General features: G+C 41.7%; 1 protein-coding gene across 2 annotated transcripts in view; it reads left to right on the forward strand.

Moving 5' to 3' along the window:
* LOC134537515 (stAR-related lipid transfer protein 13-like) overlaps nt 1-25,475 on the forward strand; it is a 525,855-nt gene extending 500,380 nt beyond the window's left edge. For both annotated transcript variants that reach the window (XM_063378028.1, XM_063378029.1), the window contains exons 11-23: nt 2,105-2,231; nt 4,835-5,036; nt 7,316-7,442; nt 7,851-8,138; nt 9,101-9,266; nt 10,570-10,693; nt 12,744-13,030; nt 14,830-15,144; nt 16,977-17,323; nt 18,465-18,616; nt 19,508-19,789; nt 21,839-22,018; nt 23,142-25,475. In XM_063378028.1, coding sequence (XP_063234098.1) covers nt 2,105-2,231; nt 4,835-5,036; nt 7,316-7,442; nt 7,851-8,138; nt 9,101-9,266; nt 10,570-10,693; nt 12,744-13,030; nt 14,830-15,144; nt 16,977-17,323; nt 18,465-18,616; nt 19,508-19,789; nt 21,839-22,018; nt 23,142-23,256 — 2,712 coding nt within the window. In that variant the 3' untranslated portion in view covers nt 23,257-25,475. The remainder of the gene's footprint in view (nt 1-2,104; nt 2,232-4,834; nt 5,037-7,315; nt 7,443-7,850; nt 8,139-9,100; nt 9,267-10,569; nt 10,694-12,743; nt 13,031-14,829; nt 15,145-16,976; nt 17,324-18,464; nt 18,617-19,507; nt 19,790-21,838; nt 22,019-23,141) is intronic.
* Nucleotides 25,476-25,884: the final 409 nt, after the last annotated feature.

Below are 25,884 nucleotides of genomic sequence, written 5' to 3' on the forward strand. Positions count from 1 at the left end.
AAACACTCCCAATCGTTTCCTACTTTTCCTATCATCGTCCTATCCTTAACATAATAACACAGATTGGAAGAAGTTAAATAGCGAACATGTATAAAAGTTATAGTTAAAATAATCTCTTCGTTAAAGTAATAAACATATTTGAATTAATGAGTGAAAATAAAAGTAAATTTATCAATTAAATTGTAGATTTCATTTCACTCCTTTGTATCCATACAAAATAGTGATAATTCAATAAAAATGATTCAATTTTGTTCATAAAAGTATGCAATCATTTCATCAATGTTTTGTTATGACGTTGTCACGTTAAACTATCGTCCGTAAACCGACTTTCCAGACAACCAATTTTTTTTTTTAGAAGTGAAACTCTTTTACATCCGCTGGAGTAATATTGGAATCACGGGGTAACGAAAGTGAGTGGAGTTGACGTGGTGCGACGCACGTATGTAACGGATTTTTGCTCGATAACGCGGAAGTTTTTTTATTCGAAACGACTTGACAGCCATTTACAGATGGCAACAGCAGCGCATGATTTCGTATACTTTCTAATTTTTTTGTAAACGTTTCCACACTGTCGCAACTCTAAAAAACTCTTAGCTCTTGAGGTTGGGCACGGCTTTAGCATTAGAATTGTGGCAATTCGTACATAAATTTACAATAGGGTTTTGTATCATATTTTTAGCTGTCATAAACCCATTGATTTATTCTTAGATCCCGTTGATGCCATAGACAGACACTAGTAATAAAGGGTCTGTCTATTTTCAACGCATGATTACACGTCTCCTATCTCTCTTGTGATTTCAATTCTAACGTGCGTGGAGGTCACGCACCCATGTTTTTTTAAATTCTTTTTTTATGTTCCCAGATTCATTCTGTATATTTACACTCTCAGCAGGAGCAGGCCATTTTCATGACCTGCTTCTAGATTGTTTTGGTTTCATTTTGTTAGTTAATAAATATACCCACTAATATAAAGAAAATGTGAGTATGCGTGTGAGGTGCACCAGCGACAGAAGTGAAACTTATTGTTTATTATGTATAGACATAAGAATTATTAGTATTTATTAATTGAACAAGAGATGATAATAATAAAAAAACTAGGAGTAGACAAACACAATCAACGTTACGATAATTTTGTAGCATCACTGCTGCGTCATTTCTACCTCTCCCCTGCCGTCTCCCCATCATGCCGTTACAACCACGGTCATGTAGTTAGGTCTGGCAACTTCCTGTCGTTTTGTCTTGGCGTGTCTCGTCGGCTCAGTGAAGCTCGCGGCGGCCTGCGAAACTAACGACGCTAGTAGTAGTTGTACACATACTTAACATTGTGTTAAATGATAGTTTCGTGTAAAAATATGGTAATAGTCCTGATTACTTCTCAACTTTTGAAATTTTTTTCCCAGATTACTATTTTTTTTCTTCATTATTTTGGGTGCTTGCTTGGTAAATGCCTAATCTGTACTAATGGCTTAAAGTTTTTTTTTCCCCGAATTTGTTAGTTAAGTTGAAATGTTGTTTCAGTGGGTCAAAAAATTCTTTCTGATCGTAGGAACATTATGCATTGAATCAAGCCTTGCGAAGACATTGCATTTTTGTTCTACTATTGAAACGTAGGCTAATATGAAAGCTTGGAAAAACTAATTTTAAATGATTAATGACTTTTAATTATTCGGTATTAGGATAATTTGTTTTTAAGTTGTTCAGTATTATGTAAATTGTTAAATTGAAATAAAAAAAATTATACATAGGGTACAAAGGGATGAAAATTTAAATTTTTTCCTTAAAATGATGTTAAAAACCACTTGATGCTGTCCTATTTATTTAGCATTATAATCTATTAAATATTTGCAGACTTTTTTTTTTTTCAAATGGTGAGGAGTTTTAAGAGATGTGTATTAAGTAGGAGGGATGGGCCTATAATGTTCGCAGGCTATTCACGGCCATTGTCTGGAGTAGCTTGGCTTCTGGGTTGCAGCCGCGTCTTTGGCCAATAATTCACAGACGTTTCGGTTGGCATTGCAGTCGCCATCATCAGGGTACTTGGGAGGGGCCTGTGTTTGTGGAGACCTCGTGGATGTGACCCTGACCCCTGACCCCCTGCTCGCAGGTGGACGACTCCGACGAGGACGACAGCTGCGCGCTCAGCGAGAACTGGACCTTCCAGCCGGAGATCCGCCGCTGGTCCAGGGTGTGCGACGTAGCGCAGCACGCCGAGAGGCTGCAGGCGCTCACTGGTGAGCTCCCAGTGTAACATCTTAGCTCCGTCTTAGGGGGGGGTCTTCTTGGTGTGTAACATCTTAGCTCCGTCTTAGGGGGTCTTCTTGGTGTGTAACATCTTAGCTCCGTCTTAGGGGGTCTTCTTGGTGTGTAACATCTTAGCTCCGTCTTAGGGGGTCTTCTTGGTGTGTAACATCTTAGCTCCGTCTTAGGGGGTCTTCTTGGTGTGTAACATCTTAGCTCCGTCTTAGGGGGTCTTCTTGGTGTGTAACATCTTAGCTCCGTCTTAGGGGATCTTCTTGAAGTGTAACATCTTAGCTCCGTCTCAGGGGGTCTTCTTGATGTGTAACATCTTAGCTCCGTCTTAGGGGGTCTTCTTGGTGTGTAACATCTTAGCTCCGTCTTAGGGGGTCTTCTTGATGTGTAACTTCTTAGCTCCGTCTTAGGGGGTGTTATTGGTGTGTAACATCTTAGCTCCGTCTTAGGTGTCTTTTTGATGTATAACATCTTAGATTGCTCCTAGAGGTTACGTCTTAGAGGTCTTTTTGATGTGTAACATCTTAGTTCCGACTTAAGGGTCTTTTTGATGTGTAACATTTTTGTTCCGTCTTAGGGATCTTCTTGATGTCTAACATCTTAACTCGCTCTTAGAGATCTTTTTGATGTGTAACATATTAGCTCTCTGTACATAAAAGCTGGTGGGAGTCATTTCGCGAATGCGATGGAGGTCAAGGAATGGAAATGTGTTGCAACCTCGGCGCTGCCATCTGTGGCGGATGGCGCAAGCCGAAGTTCACAAAGCCAAAGTGGAAATTTATGGTATTAACTGTTTAATTAATTATAACAACATGGGCAGTATTTTATAAAATTCCTTTTTGATAATCAGGTCCAAAGCCGGGGAATTTTTTTTTTCCAAATATTTTTCGCTATTATCGGAGCCATTTTATTATATAGTTAAAAATTTTGTCTGCAAATCAGGTGATCTGACAATCGAAGTAGCTGCTTCAGCAACGAATTCCAGTGGCGAGTGCAGAAACTACGTGTGATTTACTTCAAGAAATGTAGTTAAAAACACAATTTGCTTATATTTATCACTGTTGGCATTATTTAAAAGAACTCTAATTTAAATTATGTGTCTGAGTTTCATATTATGAGTGTATTTGCAATGTGAGAACACATGAATTTGTTTGTTACTGAGGTTACCTATATGTTACACATCTCTGGCAAGTAATGAAAAGACTCACTCACAATTTTTTTTTTCTTTCTAAAGTGAAAAGACAGAGCTGGCATTGCAATGAGCCTTTGGGTTTTCCTCGGGGTTGCCATCCTCCCTTCTCCCCTCCCCATCAATGCTCCATTCTCATCTTATTATGACCACTGGGGCGTGGAGACAATATTCAAGATGGCCCACTGTTGGCAATGGACTGCAATGGCGGATGGCGGGGCACACTGGTGTGTCCTGTGGTATTCCAGGGAAACATCTGTTAAGATAAAACATAAATATAGTTACTCTATTCAGTGCTGCTAAGGATTATTGTTTTTCCTTAATTATTATAAGACTTCCTGGTAAGGAACTACAAAGTGTTATGGACTACAAAAACAGAGAAACTTAAAGATCTCTCTCTCTAAATACTGCGTTTATCAGCTTTTCTTATAATAAATATCGTTCAAGTTTCTCATCTAACAAGAAGTACAAGAGTACTTAACATATCCTAAAACATATGTATATGTGTGTGTGTGTGTGTGTGTGTGTGTATATATATATATTAAGTGGTTTGCAAACATGTGTGATTTTTAAATTAATTAATGGATGGATTAGATTATTAATGTATAGGAGTGAGTGCTGATTATTTGGCATAGAGTAGTATTAGGTGTAAACTTTATTGCATTTGTTTTACGCATGTTTTAGTGTAGACTATGCATGATTGTGATTACTGATGGGTGTGCCTTGAAGTTGGCAGAAGTGTCTATTATACCATTCAATCATGGATATACCACTCTTTTTTTTTTGCTAACACATCATTGTTGTGTGTTATTTGAACCACTCAACAGGTTTTGCTCAAACAGTGATTTAATTCAATTCCACACTTTAGTCACTCATTAAGTACTAGTGCACTTAAATATGTTGTGTCAAATTATAGCTTTTCATGAAAGCATATCACAAGAGAAAAAAAAATCTAACGTGGCTTTGTTATCATAAACCTTATTGGTACGGTTGTAAGCAAATATTAAGGCGTGTTCTCATACAGCATGATTAGTTTATTTTTCTTCTAATTTCTATCATTTGAAGCTTCTTTATGTGAATTAATTAATTAGGTTTGCACTTTTGCATGAGTCCTTTGCTTGCAAATTTTTGTCTTGATAGTTACTACCTATACATTATTTTCAAGCTGTAAGTCACACAACTGATTGCACGACTTTACACCACTATTATGTAAAACTTGGTACGTAACTGATGACAAAAATTTGCGGGGGGGAAAAAAATGCTATTCTTTTGAATTTGTGAGTATAGTCCGTCAAGCATAATAATGGCAAGAAGACGAAACAACCTCAGTGTGTGAGATGTGAGCGGTAAGTGGGTGAGCGCAGTGTTGCACGAGAGACGTGGTGTGTGCTGCAGCGGGCGGCGCGGGGCAGGACAAGTCCGACGAGGAGGCGCGCCCCGCCAGGGTGCGCGAGGACGACGGCGAGGATGAGGAGGAGGACGAGGAGGAGGAGGAGGACTACGACCCGGAGGAGATCCCGGTGATCTTGGGCGCGCGCTACGGCAGCCTCCCGCCCTGCGCCGCGGGCCCCGGGGACCCTGAGCTGCTGACCGTCAGGTGGGGCCACTCCTCTGTCTCACCTGTCTCCCTTCCCTTCTCCCGCGGTCCAGGCCACCGTCTCGAGCGGCTTTCCAGGGGCGCAACAACAGGGTGGGAGGGGGCAAGGGTATTTTTCCCTTTCCTCTGAAACCTTGAAGTGGTAGCAAACAGGGGCAAAGAAAGTGCTGTATAATCAATTTTTAGATAATGAAATTGCTTAAATAGCACAATTTTTCCACCTTGAAATATAAATTTTTCCCGGGGGGAGGGGGACCCCCTGGACAACCCCCCCCCTTCCCCGCTTCAATAGGGGGGATAGATGATTCTTTATAAAAAAAGGTATATTGCCCCCCCCCCCCTTTGATCATTTAGTTGTTGCGCCCCTGGTGTTTTCTGAACTTACGTCTTGAGTGCTGCAGAGCGTGGTGTTGGACGTGGCATTTTCAAAAAACAATCATCTGGGTTTTGATGAGGAATATTCGTTTTGAAAAGTTATGTTTTTGATTTATGTGTGTCCATGATTAAACATTTCCCACAGTCACTTCTCAAGGATGAGTACCTAAAACTACTCTGCTGGTAGCTGGTACATTAAATTACATAACGTGTGTGTGCGTTCGCACTGTTGTTAGCTTTGAAAAAACTGCTCCACCTTCCAGAAAATATATTAACATCATCCGGCGATACACAGCAGTGTTTAAGACGGGGACCTGTGAGGTTAAAACTCAGCTCTTGTGAGTCTTACTGAGTGTTTCTAGCGTCGACTGAACTTCTCGCAACAAAACCATGACAGCCGCAGACTTCGTGCCTTAAGTTTTTTTTTTTTTTTTGAGATATTCAAAGATAAAGTTTTTTAAACTAGACAAACGACTTGACACACTGATTGAAATATTTGCCTTTAGCTCCATCTATGACTGTCTGAGAAAACTATTTTTGTAGGGAGGATGAATGACAAATGTGGGGGTCTGAGCATACATTTGGTGGATCTATGACTCAAGCCGTCTGTAGTTGTTAGTCCACCCAGGTTCTCAATTTATTTTTATCATTATTTGATTTCACATCTTGTCTACAACAAAGGCTTAAAGAGAGTCATATCCATTAAAGTCAGAGAAATTGGGGACGAATCGCCCATTAACTAGAACCATCCAGCAATTTTTTGGAGTGATTTTGGAAAACCATGAAAAACAGAAATCAGAAATTATATCAGAGCTCTCCTGAATGCAAGCTCAGTTTTTTTTTATTTGGTAATTATTCGGTATCACATGTGTAGATTTATCCCTTGATCCTGATGACATGACAGTGTATATTTTGTCTTATGGTACGTGATGCTTGCTATAATATAGTATGTATAAAGATTTTGGTTAAAAAAATCTGAATAACACACATACCAACAAATTTTTGTCAGGTCCCATGCAATTTTTTTTTTTTTTTTTCGTATTCAACTTGTGATCATAATTCACTGTTACTTAGAAAGTTTTTGTTATGTCTAGGATATTTCGACGTACCAAATTGAAACAGCAAGCATGAGGTACCACAAGTCAGTGTATACACGATCATTCCATCATGATGAAGGGGAGGGGATAAACTTGGATACGTGATATGGAACTTTTACCCTACTAAGTTACCTTGGTGGTTTTTTTCTCAGTTGACTGAAAAGGTATTTAGACCTCGCGCTTTCGGATTTTTCCAACCTTTTTTGCTATAATTATAGTTTTGAACTATTTATCCTAATTTTTGGCATGTCAAGGCATAAATCATCTTTTCCAGACCATCTATACACATATTTACTAACAGGGTCTATTCTGTACGCGCTGTGAGGTAATAAATAGCTTATTAGAGACCGAAAAAATTTGCGGTTTTGTTTCGCGATAGGCTAGAATCCAAATGTGTTTAACCTTTTGCTGCTTCAGTGATTGGACCACAGGTTGTCTGAAGGAATCAGAGCCAATGAATAGTCCTCAACGAAAGAAGTATCGAATCAAAAGCACACTAGTTAACAGTTGTCACGAGATAGTAGCCAATGAGCATATGTAATTTGTCCGAGTGCATAGAGGATCCTGTAGGTCATTGAATTAGCGAATTTTTCCGGTCCCTACTTATTATTTTACGTGAGCGACTACAACTATCATGATGATCACACCAGTTTTAGAAGCGTTGAATTCAAAAAGTAGCCGTAGCTAAGGTCTAGGCTATGTCTACTCAGAAATATCTGTCACGGAAGCTTTTTTTGCGAGCGGTATGAAAGTGCTTGAGATCACAAAGGTGGCGAGGCCTGATCCCCAGGTGTCGCTGCCCCGCAGGTTCAGACGCACCGGCAGCGAGCGGCTGAGGGACGGCGCCAAGGCGCTGCTCCGGCGCATGGAGAGCCTCAAGTCCCGCAGGAGACGGCGGCAGAACAGGGAGGGCGTGGTCATCAGCGGACCGCAGGTCAGCCTCACGCTCGTCCGTGCGCCGGGCCTTCGGTCCAGGGACGAGACCTCCCGGGATATTGCCAAGATAAAGATGATGAATTAGTTGACCACATGATTGATTTGTGTACTAACGCATTCGTTAGACTGTAAAATTTTTAAAATTTAGTCTGAGGGTGTATTTTTGATGTTGAGGCTCATTCTTCTCGTAGTGCACAGGGAAACTATGAAGATCTAATGGTAACCGGAACATTTTATGGCGTAAACATGAAGATCAAGTTGTAATGCAAGTCCCTTGAGTGATTTCAAGAACCTGTACCAGGTGTTACCATTGCGTAAAAATTATTCCAAAAAACATGCGTTACTCGGTCGGGCTCCCCTAGGTACCCGTGCCCCAGGGCATACAGGTGTTCGCTGGCCCTGGCAGGTGCTGGACGTGATGGCGATGCAGCAGCGCATGAAGGAGCTGAACTGCGTGGACGTGTCGCCCACCTCCCCCGCGCCCCCCTCGGGGCTCCCGGCGGGCGACGACAGCTCCAGCTACTGCTCGGACGCCAGCTGCCACGCCTGGGCGCGCCCCAAGTCCAGCCGCACCCGCCGCAGCCTGCACGGCCGCCGGCGCCCCGCCGACGCCGCCGCCCTCTCCGACTCGGAGTGCCAGCCCACCAGCTGGCGGCACCAGTACTTCAAGGACGCCAACAGCAACCACACCAAGGTTCGCAAAACAACTACCCTCTCTTTCCATTCTGTGGTCCAGCGAGGGCAGTGGCGTAGCCGGGGGGAGGGGGGGGGTTAGGGGTTAAAACACCCCCCCCCCCCATCCTTAGCACCAAATCTTTAATTAATTTCTTATTCATCACTCAAACAAATTTCATATTAAAATTAATAAAAAGTTTACCATTACAATAATTAAATTTAAGTACCGAAAAGCTGCTGAAATAGCACTATTTTACACCTTAAAATCCAGATTTTCCCGGGGCAGGACCCCCGGACACCCCCCCCCCCCCCCCCACTTTAATACGTGGTGGGGGGCCATGCTACTTAACACCCCCCATACACAAATCCTGGCTACGCCACTGGGTGGAGGATCCATCGGGGGGGGGGGGGGGGGGGGAAAGAGCGTAGGAGAAAAGTGCCCTCCCCGAAGCATCAGTCCGAGTGCCACAGTGCAGGATTTATATTGAAAACTAAAAATTTGAACAATATTTTTTTTTATATAGCAGCTTGTATTTGTAAAATTAAAATTAAAACCCAGGTATACAGTTAAAAACTGAAGTATAGCAATCACATTACTAATATTAATTTACATGGTTAAGTGTCAATTAACATAAAATTCAATTATATATTACCGTCGATGGCCCTCCAGTCCTAAATGGATGAGTACTGAAAATGCAAGTTAAGCCAGTAAAAGGATTAAGGAAATTTAAGTTTTTTGTGACCACTACCGATGATTTGGGGGACTTTCTGGTGACTTGCGTGAAAAGTACTTTGATTTAGTTACTTTTTCATGACTTTGGAGACATATAAAGCCATAACAGGCGACGCAGATCGTGTGGGAGTGACAGGAGCTGAGCATCACCGAGACAGCTAACAGGTGAAGTTGAGCAGGATGGACATCTGTAACACGGGACCCTCACGGCGAGGCCTGTCTCACGTTGTGGTGCGTGCCCACGACAGGTTCTGCAGTTCGTGGACGGGAGCAGCCGAGGGCCGCGGGATCAGGACCCCGGCCGGAGGGCGTCCGGGGGCGGGAAGCCCCTGCCGCCCGGCCGCGGCGGGAGCCTCAACCTGGGCAAGGAGAGCCAGCGCTACCGGGACAAGCTGCAGCACAGCCTGTGGAAAGGTAGGCACTCCTCTGTGCCCCGCGACGCCCACCCGGGCTTAGCGTCTCCTTGAAAGCAAGGTCTTTGGAGACGGTGACACGTAGAGATGTGAGTGGGGAAATTTTCGAGAAAAATAATAACCATGTACTTTTTTTTTTCTGAAAAAAATTTTCCTTTTTATAGCTAGGTTGATATTGTTACACAATAATTTATTTTCTGCAGATTGGTAGGTGCTGTTTAAACAACAATTTTTTTATTCCCATCATTTGGTAGAGGGTAGCATGGGTCCTAACTTATCCTTTAATGGTAAGAGAGGCATAAGATGGTAAAGATATACAAACAGGTATTTTTTTATTTGGTTGCATTATTATGAAAAAAAAGTTGATTACACTCGCCCCTTTGAAGTAACGCCTTAATTTGTTTCAAAAAAATTTTGCTGAAAATACTTCTCTGGAAAACGTAACATCTCTATCCTGACAGGGGACTCAGATTAGCGATAAAAGGGGTCCCAAAATTCACGCAAGAAGTAATTGTGAACCGTAGCTGCCAAAGATAAATTATGATTAAAATTTTGCTCAACACTGAAAACATGTTCTTCTTTCATGTAACGCTCCATATTTTCTAACCCTGGACTGTCAGCTGTCACAATGTCTTTTTTTTTCCCCCATCGGAAACACTTTACTGCACAATGTCACCAGCTTAAAAAAATGCTACATGTTTTCTGCTATTATTAAAAGTTCCGGAAAGTTCCGGCCAATATTTGTAATTAAATTTGTTTGTCTGAATAACTGCACTGTGATCATTGACTATAAGTAATTTTTTTGACTTTTAAAATGTAGATTACACTTACCAGATTCCTTCTACGTTCTTATTTATAATATATACATCTTAATAAATATCTGGAAGTAGCAAAAACTAGAAAATAAAAAAAATTGCTGCTTGCTTTCACTAAGGTACATTGCTTTGTATGAACACCAATCATTTGTTCCTATCTAAAGGTTTAATCTGACTCTCAGCTCTCCTGTAAACAGTTTTCTGCCATCGATGGCTTTAATCTCCAGAAAAAAATTATTGTTTGAGGTTTACATTTACAATTAGTTTATACAAATATATTTTATACAAATATAGTTGATGTGGTTTAAAATTAATTTTTTGGAATATATCTCTAAAATTGAAAAATTGCATCAGTTCTTTCTTGAATATATATATATATATATTTTTTTTTTTCATCCATTTCCACAAACTAATGGACAGGCTATCAGGAATGCACAGACACATAGAGATGATTGAGCGAAGCTGATCCGTGAATGTGTGTGGTCGCAGACGTGACCGTGTACCGGGAGAAGTCCGCCTCCCCGGACCACGCGAGCAGCCAGGACTCCAGCAGCACGCTGGCGTCGCAGCCAGACAGCGACCATGACGAGGTCGACGTCACGCCCCGTCACAAGTAAGTCAACACGTTACGACCCGGAACCACTGCAGCGGAGCTCATGGTTGTTCTCTTAGGCCTGCTTTTATCGGCACTGTTTTTTGTATCATGTGCGCGGATACTCTGGTTCATGTGTAATTAGATTTAATTTGCAAAACGAGTATAAACTAAACTAATGGAATACATAAAATACATGAGAAGTGATATGATAAGAAGTACAAGTTAAATTTGTTAATATTACAGGATATATTTGAGATACATGTCAAAATTGTGGTTATGCATGCAGAAAATTCAGAGGAGGCAGAAATAATAATGTACGTAGGTCCAGTGATGATGTGCGCTGTAAAAACACATTTTGGTATCTTGCCGATATGGCATCCCACATAACCGTGGTCCAGTGTAGCTCAGTGTACATGCGATAAACAGAAGTATTTTCAAATCGATGTTCACTGATATTTATGCCTCTTCTACATGCCCTGCATACGTACCCAGAGTTTCGATGTGCATTTTAAATAAATTCTGTCGATACTATCATAGATTAGAAAGAAACCCATCAGTTATAAAAAAAACCTAGCAAAATGTTAAGCTGTCACTCTCTGTTCAGATAATGGTACCTGAAAGTTTGCCTTCAGAATTACTATATACATATAGTGATCTTCATTGTTTGTGTTTCTTTTGATTGGCAACAACTTACTTGACTATATTGTCAGCATCAGACTGTTTCTTAAAACACCTCAGTGCATGACTGTATGTAGTCGAGTACCACTTTAAAATTTTACCTGTTTATATTATAGCAGGAACATTGACAGGATTCTACTGCAAATAGTTTTTTTTTTGTGGATAGGATGACCTTTGCTATTTTCCATTTCGTAGGAGAAACATTGTATTTAATGCTATTATTAAAAATGTATTTTAACAAAGGTAGAAGTAAATGAGAACAGCCCTTTTAAGATAAAATTCAGTATTCTATCGGGGCCTGTTGAAATAGAAAGATTTAAGTGATTTAATACCCCAAAGCACAAGACTCTCAGAAATAGAGGAAAATGATGTGGGTTCGAATCTGGGATGAGGCATGGCTGTGTAATGTTTAAAAGAAATTAAATGTTGTAAGCTAAGAGAGTTTTATTCACACATAGAAGTGGCAATAGACAAAAGAATTCCCACTGTTAGGTGCAACAGTAGCTGACGAAAATATACCTAATGCTAAAAGAATTATATTTTTGTGAACAGAGAGTATCCCTCAAATAACTTAAGTTGGATGTCAGCTTCAAGTAGGTGTCAGCAGGCAGCAGGCAGCGATGAGATGCAACAGTGACCAGACAAAGTCTAGCAGTGATGGAGCTGGGTTCAGTGAACCTCAGTATATGCTCCAAGCTTTGGGTGTCGCCCGGCGGTCACGTGGCCCTGCAGAAAGTTGAGCGTAGCAGGCTCGAGGCGCGTCTGCAAGTCCTTTGATGGACGTCGCCATGGCCAGAGAAAGTGAGATAGGCGTGCAAGACGTAAGAAGTGTGCCGCTCTCTGCGTAGCGGAGAAAAGGACGGGTTCCTGAATATCGAGGAAAGTTAATTCGGCGAACAAGCAGGTTACGTACGATTAAGCGTGATTGACTGGCCAGCTATTGACGGGCACTGCAATCCCGTTACTAATTAATTAATATATTTCAGATATTAATACATATTTCAATAGATTTTAGGTTTCCAAACATGAACTTCAAAAATGTGTTTCAATACCCAAATATGTTCTAAATCATGTCATGGCGGAGAGTTAAACGGGATATTACACTTCAAAGCCTGCCAAGAAAAACGATGGTGGTCTGGCATGAACTTCAAAATGTGTTTCAGCACCCAAATATATGTTTTAAATCATGTCATGGCGGAGAGTTAAACGGGATATTACACTTCAAAGCCTGCCAAGAAAACGATAGTGGTCTGGCATTACTTTCCAAATAACTTATTTTGAAGGTCTTTTTATTTCGTTGGTCCGCCCGTCGAGAGTTTAAGCCCGGCACGTGGTTGACGGACGGCCGCGCCGAGACGAGACCGCTGACGTGGCGTGCGCGTGCCGGCAGGGCCGTGGTGGTGCGGTGGCACAGCTTCCAGCGGGGCTCGTCGCGGCCCGACTCGCTGCTCGTGCGGCAGGACAGCGGCGGCGGGGGGGGAGGAGGGGGCGGGGCGGAAGGGGCCGCCTGCCCCCTGGCCGTCAGCTCGCTGTCATGCGGCCAGCTGCTGGTGCTGCGCAAGCTCGCGCTGCTCAAGCTGACGGCGTGCATGGAGAGGTACTGCCCCACGCACCGCACCGGCTGGAACTGGGAGCTGCCCAAGTTCATCCGCAAGATCAAGGCCCCCGACTACAAAGGTGAGGCAGGCTTTCGAGCTCCACGCCAACGCGATCACACACAATGTGTTGCACGAAGAGATGTGCAACATTTGTAAACAACCATAGTTCGATTAAAAACGATGTCGCGATAGTAGCCAACGTCCACTCATCACTGTGTTGATTATCAGACTGTCCTCTTCCTGTGCGCAGGTGCACCAACCTACTTTCTGGCCCACTCCAGAGTGACCAACCACAATGCCCTGCAGGGCGGGAAGTTTAAAATGTTCAAAGTCTATACGCTACACTAAACACGCTCAAACTATATACGTACACAACAAGTCGGAACACAATGTGTGGCATGTAACCGGGATTCTATTTTTTGTGAGGTCTGCCAGACATTTATGTACTTTAAAATGGTTACTACCATACTTACGTTTTTAAAATTTGGTAGCCTGACAAGTACTATTGCAAGTATAATCTAGGGCAAAACAAGTATTATATAAAAACAAATAACGGTAGTGTGACATTTGGGAATATTTTGTAAGTCAGGGCTGTCGAGTGAGAGAGAGAGAGGAGGGGAAGGAGGGGGATCCCCGGGGCCCGGGTACTAAGAGGGGCCCCGGTTCAGTTTCGAGATTGCTTTAATGCTTGGGTCTATTCTGATAGGACGAAAATTACAAGTTTATTAATGTAATTTTAAGAAACCTTACAAGTATGAAATATGCACAGATTATGATATTAGAGTTATGGCCACATCAACGTTTACAGTCTTTAGTTGGGGTTTGAAAAGTTATACATTAAATATTAGTAGAGACAAGATTTTATGATTTTATTTGTAGGCCATTTTCGTTCATAAAACAGGATATTTCGGTGCTATTGTTTTTATTTTAAAAAAAATTTTTAATCTTAAAGATAGTATATTATTGAAACCACATGACACACAAATGTTTATGATACTTATTTCACCAAAACAGTTCCATTTTGACAGATGGGCGATGCACTCGGAACAATAAAAATAAATCTATAAGTACCTGTTTGAGAAATGTACCAATGTCGTAATGTAAAAAAATGAGTTACCATTAACAGTTGTTAGATCACAATATACTTAGCACAATCATGTTTGTAAAAACTTAATGCTGAATGCATTACATTATTTGAATTTAATATAGGTATTAAATGTTATGTTTTTGTGATTTGAACTAATGCTGATTAGTTTAATGATAGTAGATGAATTTCTGTACTGTATGGTGTTTATCTTACATTTTGGTGTTATATGGTGTTAACATGTTATTTCGGTTCTATTGCAATTCACAGTATAATATTGTCCCTAAGTATTAGCTTTGAATATATATACTGTATAGAAGTCGCGAGTGGATAGGATTTACTCTACGTTTTTCAGGAGCGTATGATGAGCAGCTCGGGAACTTCACCCCCGCAGGGCGCTGCCGTAACGCCCTGCATCGTCTTAGGTTGTCATTTACACGTTAGAGCGTGGCTCTGTCGCCCGCTGTCATTCCCCCGCACCCCCCCACCAACCATTAACTGCAGCTCAAGGTCGTTCAACGGGAGGGGGAAGGGATGTTTGAAGAGTTCGACACTTGTCCGCCAGGGACCACCACGAGTCGATGCCCTGGAGATGGTGGCGGATTGCGGCGGTGAATTAACCAACTACCTCAAAACCGTATTGGAAATTTTAACCTGGGCTGGCGACTTCTATACAGTATATATATTCAAAGGTATTAGTGAAGGGGGCCGATGAAGTGATTTGTCGCGAGCCCTTGTTTCCTCGGGTCCGGGGGCCGAGCGGTGACAGCGGTGCTATTGTAATGGTCCGGCAGACAAGACGGTGTTCGGCGTGCCCCTGCTGCTGTCGCTGCAGCGGGACGGCCAGGCGCTGCCGCGCTGCATCCAGGCGGCGCTGCGCTGGCTGCGGGCCAACGCCCTCGACCAGGTGGGGCTGTTCCGCAAGTCCGGGGTGCGCTCCCGCATCCAGAAGCTGAAGGCGGCGGCCGAGGGCCAGGGCGGTGGGGACGTCAGCTACGAGGGCCAGCAGGCCTACGACGTGGCGGACATGGTGAAGCAGTACTTCCGCGAGCTGCCGGAGGCGCTGCTCACCAACAAGCTGTCCGAGACCTTCATCGCCATCTTCCAGCGTGAGTGCTAAACAACTATTTTATTTTTTCCCAAAGCAAAATCATAGATGTGTAAATACTCTTGAGCAGTGGTGTAAAACTACGTGATTTCACATTTTTCACAGTGCTAATACAGTTCTCTACATCGCCACTGCTATTAAGTAATGAGAAAGGTTACGCTTCGTTACGAAATGAAAGTCTAGTATTTATTATATCTTTGGCGAAAAGGTTGGATCGCGCATGTGTTTTGTTTTCGTTCATCGTCTATGTACACATAGTGGTTTCAGGTTAAGTGTTCAATTATGACGGCAAAAACGTTATAAAACTATTCACGTATCTTGCAAACGTGTACCCTTGAAGAAATATATTTATGAATGCGTACAATATGTAAATGTACTCCATGCACGTTTATGTTATTCCAATTAGACATGTGTAAACTATTTTCAAACAGACAGCACTTATATTACTAGTGATGTACCGATGTGATCCTCTCAGTATCTATCTGTAAACACAGATATTCCCAATTTTATTGATGTTGATTATAATTTTTTCCAACCAATTCTTTTTAAAAAAAAAAAAAAAAAAAAAAAAAAAACAGGTACCCATGGAAAAAGCAGAATAATTTTAATTCAGAGTTGGCTGATTCAAACCCAAATGGTTTAAAAAGGTTTTTTTTTTTAATGTATTTTTAAATAGAATATCTTAATACATTTTAATGAAAGGTCAAATCCCACTCTTAATAACAATAATAGTTTGCTAATTACTGTTTCTTGTGATTTACGGCAACAAATTATTATATACTAATCAGGATCTTATCATTTAAATCATCTGAATAAGTTGCCAATTATATTAAGCTAAATACGCCTCAAAAATTAAATTCTTTAGTGAATTGTAAATTTTTGAAATACCTGGTATTTCTACAACCCTGATCATATTACTATAAAGTGAAATGTTATTAATCTGGCACTTTACGGACCACGACCATGCCAGATTATCAAACATCAATTAGTTTGAATAGGAATACCAAGTGTGAAATTTTGAAATTTAACCCGCTAGAAAACAGAAAACACTACTGAAATGAATACAGACAGTTACGATTAACTGTGAGGGAACTAAAAACGCAGGCAGTGCATTAAAGTGACCAGGCAGCCAAGGTCGACGCGAGCGACTCAATTGGTGCTGGGTTACAGAAAGTGCCGAACAATAGAATGCCGGAATAAAGAACCTTTAACTTTATTAACTAGCCAGTGATGTGCAACATCAAACCTCAGTAACGAGAAAATTCATATGTTCCCATGTTACAAATAGCTCGGACAAAAATTTAACGTATAATTCTTAAAAATAATGCAGACTGTAATAAATATGCACAAATTGTGTTTTGAACTACCCTTATTGCCGGGAATCACATGTAATTTTTGCACTCACCGCTAGGATTCGCTGCCGGAGCAGCTACATAGACTATAGAATTATTCGATTTTCAGAGCAAAAGGTTAAACTTCTATAATGAAATGGCTCCGATAAAAGCAAAAAAAGACTTGAACAAATACTAAACCCCGGCTTTGGACATGATTTTCGACAAGAAATTTTATTAATATACAGCCGATCTTGTTAAAATTCATTAAACAGTTAATACTATATAGTTTACTTTTGGCTTTGTGAACTTTGATTTGCGTCATCCGTCACAGATGACAGCACAGAGGTTCACATTTCGTTCCACGCGACTTCCGTTCCATTCACTTAATTGCTCCTACCGAATGCCGTGTACGGGAGCTGAGATGTTGCACGCGTGGAGCAGTAATCTAGAGAAGGGGACTCGTAACCTGCTAAGCTAGCGGAACGTGCGTGTGCCGCAGACGTGCCGGCCGAGCTGCGCAAGGAGGCGGTCCAGTGCGTGCTGCTGCTCCTGCCCGACGAGCACCGCGAGGCGCTCCAGACGCTCCTCGAGTTCCTGGGGCAGGTGTCGGCGCGCGCCGCCTGCAACCAGATGACGGCCAGCAACCTGGCCGTGTGCCTGGCGCCCTCCCTCTTCCACCTGCACCACGCCCCCTCCCCCTCGCCCGCCGCCTCGGTGCGCTCCGCCTCCGCGTCCCCCCGCCGCCGCAAGACCGTCGGCATCCCGGACCCGCGGGAGCTCAGCGAGAACAAGGCCGCCCACGACTGCCTGCTCTACCTGGTGCGCGAGCACAAGGAGCTGTTCGTGGTGAGTTCGCCGCGCTGCTCTTCCAAGGGCTGCGTGCCTCTTCAGGCTAAGACAGCACGGATTGTTTGATGAATGAATGAATGAATAAAATGGACTGAATGGTTGCGGGAAAATGGGAGTATGCACTAGCGGACTTGCCCTAGGTGAGCATTTTCTACGCACTGCCCCGCTAGCCACACACCACACGAGCATGCTCGTCTCTTCCTCTATGTAATAGACGTCCTCTTGTTTTGGATTTTATGAGTTTTCCTAGTTCTCGACGAAAGCTTGCACTTACATTGTCAATTTTTTTCCTTCAGAAAATTTACTCACAGGTGCTTGGGTTCAGTGGAGTGGTGAACTTGCAGCAGCTTAGTGGTGAGCTCACAGGTGCTTGGGTTGAGTGAAGTGGTGAACTCACAGGTGCTTGGGTTCAGTGAAGTGAACTCACAGGTGCTTGGGTTCAGTGAAGTGGTAAACTCGCAGTAGCTTAGTGGTGAACTCACAGGTGCTTGGGTTCAGTGAAGTGGTGAACTCGCAGCAGCTTAGTGGTGAGCTCACGGGTGCTTGGGTTGAGTGAAGTGGTGAACTCGCAGTAGCTTAGTGGTTAGCTCACGGGTGCTTGGGTTCAGTGAAGTGGTGAACTCACAGGTGCTTGGGTTCAGTGAAGTGGTGAACTCATAGTAGCTTAGTGGTGAACTCACGGGTGCTTGGGTTCAGTGGAGTGGTGAACTCGCAGCATCTTAGTGGTTAGCTCACGGGTGCTTGGGTTGAGTGAAGTGGTGAACTCGCAGTAGCTTAGTGGTTAGCTCACGGGTGCTTGGGTTCAGTGAAGTGGTGAACTCATGCGTGCTTGGGTTCAGTGAAGTGAACTCACGAGTGCTTGGGTTGAGTGAAGTGGTGAACTCGCAGCAGCTTAGTGGTGAGCTCACGGGTGCTTGGGTTCAGTGAAGTGGTGAACTCGTAGTAGCTTAGTGGTGAACTCACAAGTGCTTGGGTTCAGTGAAGTGAACTCACGAGTGCTTGGGTTGAGTGAAGTGGTGAACTCGCAGCAGCTTAGTGGTGAGCTCACGGGTGCTTGGGTTCAGTGAAGTGGTGAACTCGTAGTAGCTTAGTGGTGAACTCACGAGTGCTTGGGTTCAGTGAAGTGGTGAACTCGCAGGTGCCGGAGGAGATGATGACACAGTGCCACTTCAACTACATGGAGGAGAGTGTGCCGGTGGCGCTGGAGGAGCTCGGGGCAGAGCTCCACCAGGACTGGCGCGGCTACCTCTACACCTGCACCACCGCGCTGCTCAAGGAGGCACGCGAGAAGTGAGTACCATCCTCTGTGTTCATTGGGGGTTTCCGGTTTTGCATGCTACGTTCAGGGTGTCTGCACGTCTGGCAGACAGGGAAGAGTCAGACAGTAATTTCTATTCTGGGAAAGTTTAGGAATATAAGCCACATTGCCCTTAAGTCAGGGAAAAATTCTTTACACCAAGAACTGTTAAATAACGGGGAGTCTGCGGTAATGACAGTCACGAATAAATCCTGATACAAACATTAATGTTGCTGGAAGTTACTAAAGTTCAATATATTCAGCAGCCTTTTGCTAACATGCATTATAACTCTTAATGCCTCGTTTCAGTTCATAAATCGGCCACTAAATATAAAAGGTTTTAGCTTTCTAACCTTTCACTGTACCAATGATTTTTGTTACTAAAATAAGCCTCAAAACAAACCAGCTTGAACAGTCATGTTACGACAAAGCACGAAAAGTAATTTTTAAATGACCATTTTTTTTTACACTCACAGGCGTACTTAGCTGGCAGGGGGGAGGGATATTCCCCTTCCTCCCTGAAATCCTAAAAAAAATTTTGTTCCCACCAACAAATGAAAAGAATTTGATAGCAATTAGCGGTCAAAGTGGTTCTGTCATCCCCTCGCCGTCTCCACATGCTCCTGCTCGTGCTGTAATTACGGTTGGAGGCCCTGGCCTGTGTCGGGAAAGCAAATAGCGGTCAGAGTGGTTCTGTCATTCCCCCGCCGTCTCCACATGCTCCTGCTCGTGCTGTGATCACGAATGGAGGCCCTGGCCTGTGTTGGGAAAGCAAATAGCAGTCAAAGTGGTTCTGTGATTCCCCCGCCGCCTCCATGCTGTGATCACGGTGTGAGGCCCCGGCCTGTGTCGGGAGTCACGGCGCCGCTTGTCCCGGCCCGCAGGAGCCGCGGGTGGGTCGGCGTGCCGAGCGGCGGGGACGCCCACGTGGACATCGCCTACAAGAAGGTGGGCGACGGCCACCCCTTGCGGCTGTGGCGGGTGTCCACGGAGGTGGAGGCCCCGCCCCAGGAGGTGATGCAGCGCGTGCTGCGCGAGCGGCACGCCTGGGACACGGCGCTGCTCAAGTGGCGGGTCGTGGCGCGCCTCGACGCCCAGGCGGAGGTGTTCCAGTACGTGTGCGCCAGCATGCCGCCGCTGGCCGCCAAGGACTTCTGCGTGCTCAGGTCGGTGGGCAGCGTTGTCTGTGGGGAAGCCTACGATTCACTCGTCCTTCTGGACATACCCGAATACTCACGTTGGCAAGCCTTCTTTCATCACATGAGAGAGCCAAACACCCGATCGTGCATCTTCGGGTTTTTTTGTTCATTGTAAATAACTAATGGTCAATTAGGTTAGGTTAGCTACATTATAAATACTTAAAAACATTGTGGACGGTTGATTTGGTTAGGATAGCTACATATTAAAACGTTATTTGCTAAGCAACCATAAAATGATTTTACAGTATTTTTAATGTAGCTATACTTACCTAATATAACCAACCATCCACAATGTTTTAAAGTATTTATAATGTAGCTAACCTATCCTAATCGACCGCAAAATTGAATACCACGCCGGTTTATGCAATGAGATAGAACGGAAAAAAAAGTGAGCAAGAACCTCGGCGAACTTCGGGTTTGGCTCGTCTGTGAAAAGAAGGATTGCCAACGTGAGTATTCAGGTATGTCCAGAAGGACGGGTGAATCGTAGGCTTCCCTTATCTGTGCAAGCACATGACCAACACTTCCAACACTGCAAACACTTAATAAAAGTGCACATTTTTAATTACACCATAATATATACTCTTGTGTCCAGAAACCAAAACAAAGCCGAAAATAAGGAATTTGTGCATATCATGCTTGAGAGATGACTGATTGGCGCCAAAACTTTTTTTTTAAGTAGTGTGTTCTTTTATGTTAACTTACTTGTCTGTAGTAAATTCCTTTTAGGAAATTTATAGTTCGTGTTTATCTTCAAAAAAAATTTATAATAATTGTATTAACCATTCTAGTAGGTGTCTTTGAAATAATTTTGAATACAAGATAATGTTATTAAATAAAATATTGCTTATGCTATAAATATTTATGGGAACATTATGGACATATTGGCTTTAACATTTTCTTTGTTAAATTGTCTATTTTTAAAAAAATAGTAACTACTTTATTTAAATAAAATATGGAATTTTTTTTTTGTCAAGGAAACTGAAATGAATACGGGAAAGTAGTCCCTAGCTTTTTACGTGGTTGATATGTCTAGATTGCTTTCAATGTTGATTGGTTGGATGGGAAATGGCTGACATACTTACTTTCTCATATTTTTTTTCTTTACTAAACTAACTTACAATGTTACATTCCAGGTTGGCCAGGCAAGACAACCCAAAACATTAACAAAGGAAAAATTGATGTTTATTATACAGTAACTTCAAAGTTATTTTGAAATTACGACTCTCACCCAAAAATAAGTTACTCGGAAGAGATTTTAGTGTGAAAAATAAAGAGTTTTTAAACTTAAAAAAAATTAACTATTAAATATGGTATTAATCACAGTCTTCTGAACAAAATTCATTAATTGGTAAAGTTTATTTTTTCCAAAGTAAGAGCGTTCTTAAAGCTGTCCGGTCACTTTCCGACAAAACAATTTCATAATACCTACATACCAATCACAGTTCCAGTTGATTGTCACGGCTTCACGTCGCTCGGTATAAAAAAAAATAATGCAGTTAGTTAAGATTACTTAACTAGGTATGCCAACCCTCAAAATTATCATGGATTTATAGTTAGTTGGCAGCATCTGAGTGGAAAACTACTACAATCAGGGGCGCAACAACAGGGGAGGGGGGGGGGGGGCAAGGGTATTTTCCCCCCCTCTGAAACCTTGAAGGGGGGTCAAACGGGGGCAAAGAAAGTGCTGTGTATTCAATTTTTAGATAATAAAACTGCTTAAATAGCACCATTTTCCACCTTGAAATACAAATTTTCCCGGGGGAGGATCCCCGGACCCCCCCGCTTCAATAGGGGGGGATTGATGATTCTTTATAATAAGGTATATTGCCCCCCCTTTGGAAATTTATTTGTTGCGCCCCTGACTACAATAGTTATGCGAATCATTGTGAATCACTGGTTTTGTTGACGGATAGACGGGATGGCGTGCAGACGGATGTGACGGATCATTGACAGTCCAGCTCTGCTTCGGGGGAACCGCAGCGGAGACGTGTATGTGCATGTGCGTGTGTCCAGATCGTGGCGGTCGGACCTGCCGAAGGGAGCGTGCGTGATCGTGGAGACCTCAGTGGAACACCCCGACGGCCCGGCCATGCTGGGGGGCGTGCGGGGCATCGTGCTGGCGTCGCGGTACCTCATTGAGCCGTGCGGCTCGGGCAAGTCCCGCATCATGCACCTGTCACGCGTCGACACCAAGTGAGTACACAGTTCCAGCCCCGTTGCGTGTACTTGACGATCCCGTGGTTCTAGAGGCTAGAGCACATGTCAAGAGACACGTGAATTTCGCGGGTTCAATGACCTCCAGGATGGACTCCAATATCCTCTACACACTCGGGCAAATGCCAACTGTTCATTGGCTGCTGACTTGTGAGTCGTCTCGACTGGGTGGCCTGTGATTCGACATTTCTATGAGTGAGGGTCCTCTAATCGGCCCTCAGTCCTCCAGATTAACAGAGAACCAATGACAGAAGCAGCACTAAGGTATAATTCTTTGAATTTTAGCATAACACGAAATGAATCCGCGAAATTCACGGGTCTCTAATCATTATCTTCAACTAATTCCAGCCTACGGCCTATCTGCTGTCGTTAATGTAAGACGTACAAGTTCAAACAATACAATATATATTTTTTTTCTTTCAATCCATTTTAGTACAAAATTCATGCAAAATAAATTACATTCAATGATTTTATGTACCATGATAAAATATTAAGTTTTTGTAATTTGAATTAAGTTCTGCAAAAGGGCTGATTTCATGTCTGATCAAATTTCGGTGCTAATTGGTGTATCAACTTGCATTTCAGTGTTATAGACGTGCTTTGTGGTGTTATTTCGGTTTAATCGCAATTCACCATATAATCCTGTACCTAGATGTTGGTTTAGCTCTTGACTTTTACGTGCTTCCACGCATACCCACGAACATCTCGCATATGAATGTAAAGACCATTTTTACACAAATATTTGAGTTTGACCACCTTTTCATACAAAAACCAAAATAATAAATAGTAGATGCGTTCAACTAAACTTATTTTGAAAACTATTTTTATTTTTTTAGATTGTTTAGGTTAAGTGGTTACGTGTTCGTATGAATGTATGAAAGAAAGATACGTAAATATGTTTACAGAGTGGATGTTGTGAATCCAACTTATCTTGTGAAATGTGTTTTTAAGTCTCCGCAGCACACTGAATTATTTTATTTGGCTGTGGCCATAAACACTGTTAGTGTTTTTAATGATATTTTCCTATTGGCTCGTGGCATTGGAAATTGAATCTCTTGCGCAACGCAACGTGCGAACTGAGATCTCTGGGACGTGTTCCTAGGGGCCGCACTCCGGAGTGGTACAACAAGAGCTACGGCCACATCTGCGGTCTCTACCTGACGCGGATTCGCACCTCCTTCAAGCACAGCGCAGACGGCCCGGAGAGCAAGGTCTGAGGCCAGCCGAGCGATGCCGGCACGCTCTCGCCGCGGGAACACCGCTAGCGCGCAACGCATCGCTTCACTCGGTCCGTGCGGCGCCAGCCGCTGAAGGCTGCCGGCCGGAAGGACGGTCCCACGCCCGAGAAACGTTTGCGGCCGGTATCGCAGACGAGTGCGGATGCCGTGAAACCGTGCTGGGTTCGCTTACCGACCAATCACCGCAGTTGGCTTCCACATTAGATCAAGCGTCCGGCGCAATAGTCATGACGGTCCAAACCGCAAATTTTTTTTTATTTAGCGTGAGGCCTTAACAGCGCATCCAGGAAAAGTCTTTTAAAATATTTCGATTCGCAGATGAGTCGAATGAGGCAAGACTTTGCATTTTCTGTACCTATATGATCGTCATTGCATAGGAGGAAGCAACCAAAGATTTATAATTATAAAGGAATTTTATGAGATTTTGTGTCAATTTTTTTGTGACGTATTTTTGTATGTTTAAAATGTTAAACGAGTTGATGTAATTTCTGTGAGAGAAGTGTTCGTAAGAGATGTGTGTTGTATAAAGTTATTTGTGAAATTTTCTTCATAAGTAATGAATTTAATAAGGTTAATTTTAAGCCCAGGCATTTTTGAAACTTTTTATAAAATGCCTCAGCAGAGATGTACATGTTCAATAGCAAGCCTTAATTTGAGTCAAGAGGAAAATTATTCCTTGATATATTTACAAGTGGGGCCAATCGTTACCATATACCATAATTGTTTTGTTTTTTTTAAGCACCTAGGGTATGTAGTTTACCTTGCCTGTTACATGTGTGAAAAATACATCACACTATAATTTTTTGTTTAATAACAGATACCCTTAGAACATTTGGTTGTTATTTTTTTGAAGTTGGTAGAATGGTATTTATTGATAGTATTGCTGGCCGAATATTAGGAAATATGATATCAGTGGCATTAATACATTATTGACATACACGTAAGAATTTATAAATAAAAAAAATTAAAGGAAGCAGAATTAAAACAAAAGTAGTTTTATATTTTGTGCACAAAAGGAACTACATGAAAAATCAAAATTTAATTTTTTCTTCCCCTACTTACATTCATGAATAAAAATTGCCATCATTAATATAACTATTTTTTTTTGTTCAAAGAGTGTAAAATTGTTAGTTTAACTCTATTTATTAAAATTGGTGCCTTTGTTGTGGTTACAACACAGACAAAACTAATATAAATTAAAGCCTGCTTCCATTATTTTTACTATCAACATTTGGGGAATTTTGAAGAAAGCAAACAGTGTAATTTTATTTTTTACAATTGATTATGTAGGTCATATCAGGTATTTTTAAAGCAATTTTTGCAGCTCATGTTTAAAATTGATATTTATATCAAAACTATCAAATTTGTGAAGTATTTGTGTATCAATATGTAGCCACTCTTATCAGTACTTTGTGTTGTTACTATGTTAATGGGTGGTTTCATGTTACCTTACCATTTACGTGATTAAAGTTAAATCTTGCTTCAAAAGATATGACATTCATTTTTCAAAGAAGGGTATTTTATTTTACATTATGTTTACTATCGACTTAACATACTCAATTATTTAATTGTATTTAAATGTCAACTTATTAGATTTAATGAGCCTGAGTTTGGCTCTTGTAATGTAAAACGTACCTAACCTTTGCATCCAAAACCCAGAAGAAGAGTGCATTTATATGATAAAAATACCTTTCCCTTACACTGTCAAATCTACTTTGTTCCATTCCTGTTGCTTAACTCACAAGATCATCACTTATCTAAAAAAAAAAAAAATAAATAAATAAATAAACTAACTAAATGTTGTCTTGATGTTCATAATATTTTTGTTCCCTAATAATGGGATTTTGTATTTTTTTTGTAAAGTGGCAAGATATGAATGTTACATCACATTACTTGTGTCCTTAGTCTATGGAAAACTAAACTGTCTGTTACTTGTCAATGATAATTATTTACAGTTATGATATTCAAACAGAAATAAACCAATTTAATATAATATATTCTACATGTTCGTTGAAAGGTGGATGTATATGTTTTCTTGGACATATGTATCACAGTTATTAAAATATTTTTCTATGTATACATTGCACTGTACTGTTGAAGTGTGTATATACATAATATATATAAAAATTACTATATAAAATGTTAAAGTGATGTTACAAAATTTGTTGTTAATAAATATGTACATACAATTTTAAAAATATTGAAAATTTTATGCCAAATGTTTTGCCATTACTTTAACCAAATTTCCTGAAATAAAATAACAACCTTAAGGATTGTCAGTATGTACTCACTGAAGGTAAGGTAATAACTTAAATATTTTCGTAATGCCAGCGGATCTATTACTACTCTAGTTATTGCAATTGTTATCATTTTCAATCATTCTTTTTTTTTGTGTGTGTTAAAAGAAAACAGATAAAAACATGGTAATAAAAGAAATTAATGTTCATGCAAGTAATAAAGGAAAATCTATCATAATATACTAATGTACTGTCCATTTCTTCCTAATATTCTTCAGAGTTAAGATAAGGAATGAGTTAGTAGCAGTACAAAATGATCGTGATCTTAGTTTGTCGAGTGGGAAAAAAATTAGTCTCTTTTAGTAAGTGA

This window comes from Bacillus rossius, chromosome 12, assembly GCF_032445375.1.
Source record: "Bacillus rossius redtenbacheri isolate Brsri chromosome 12, Brsri_v3, whole genome shotgun sequence".
Classification (NCBI taxonomy): domain Eukaryota; kingdom Metazoa; phylum Arthropoda; class Insecta; order Phasmatodea; family Bacillidae; genus Bacillus; species Bacillus rossius.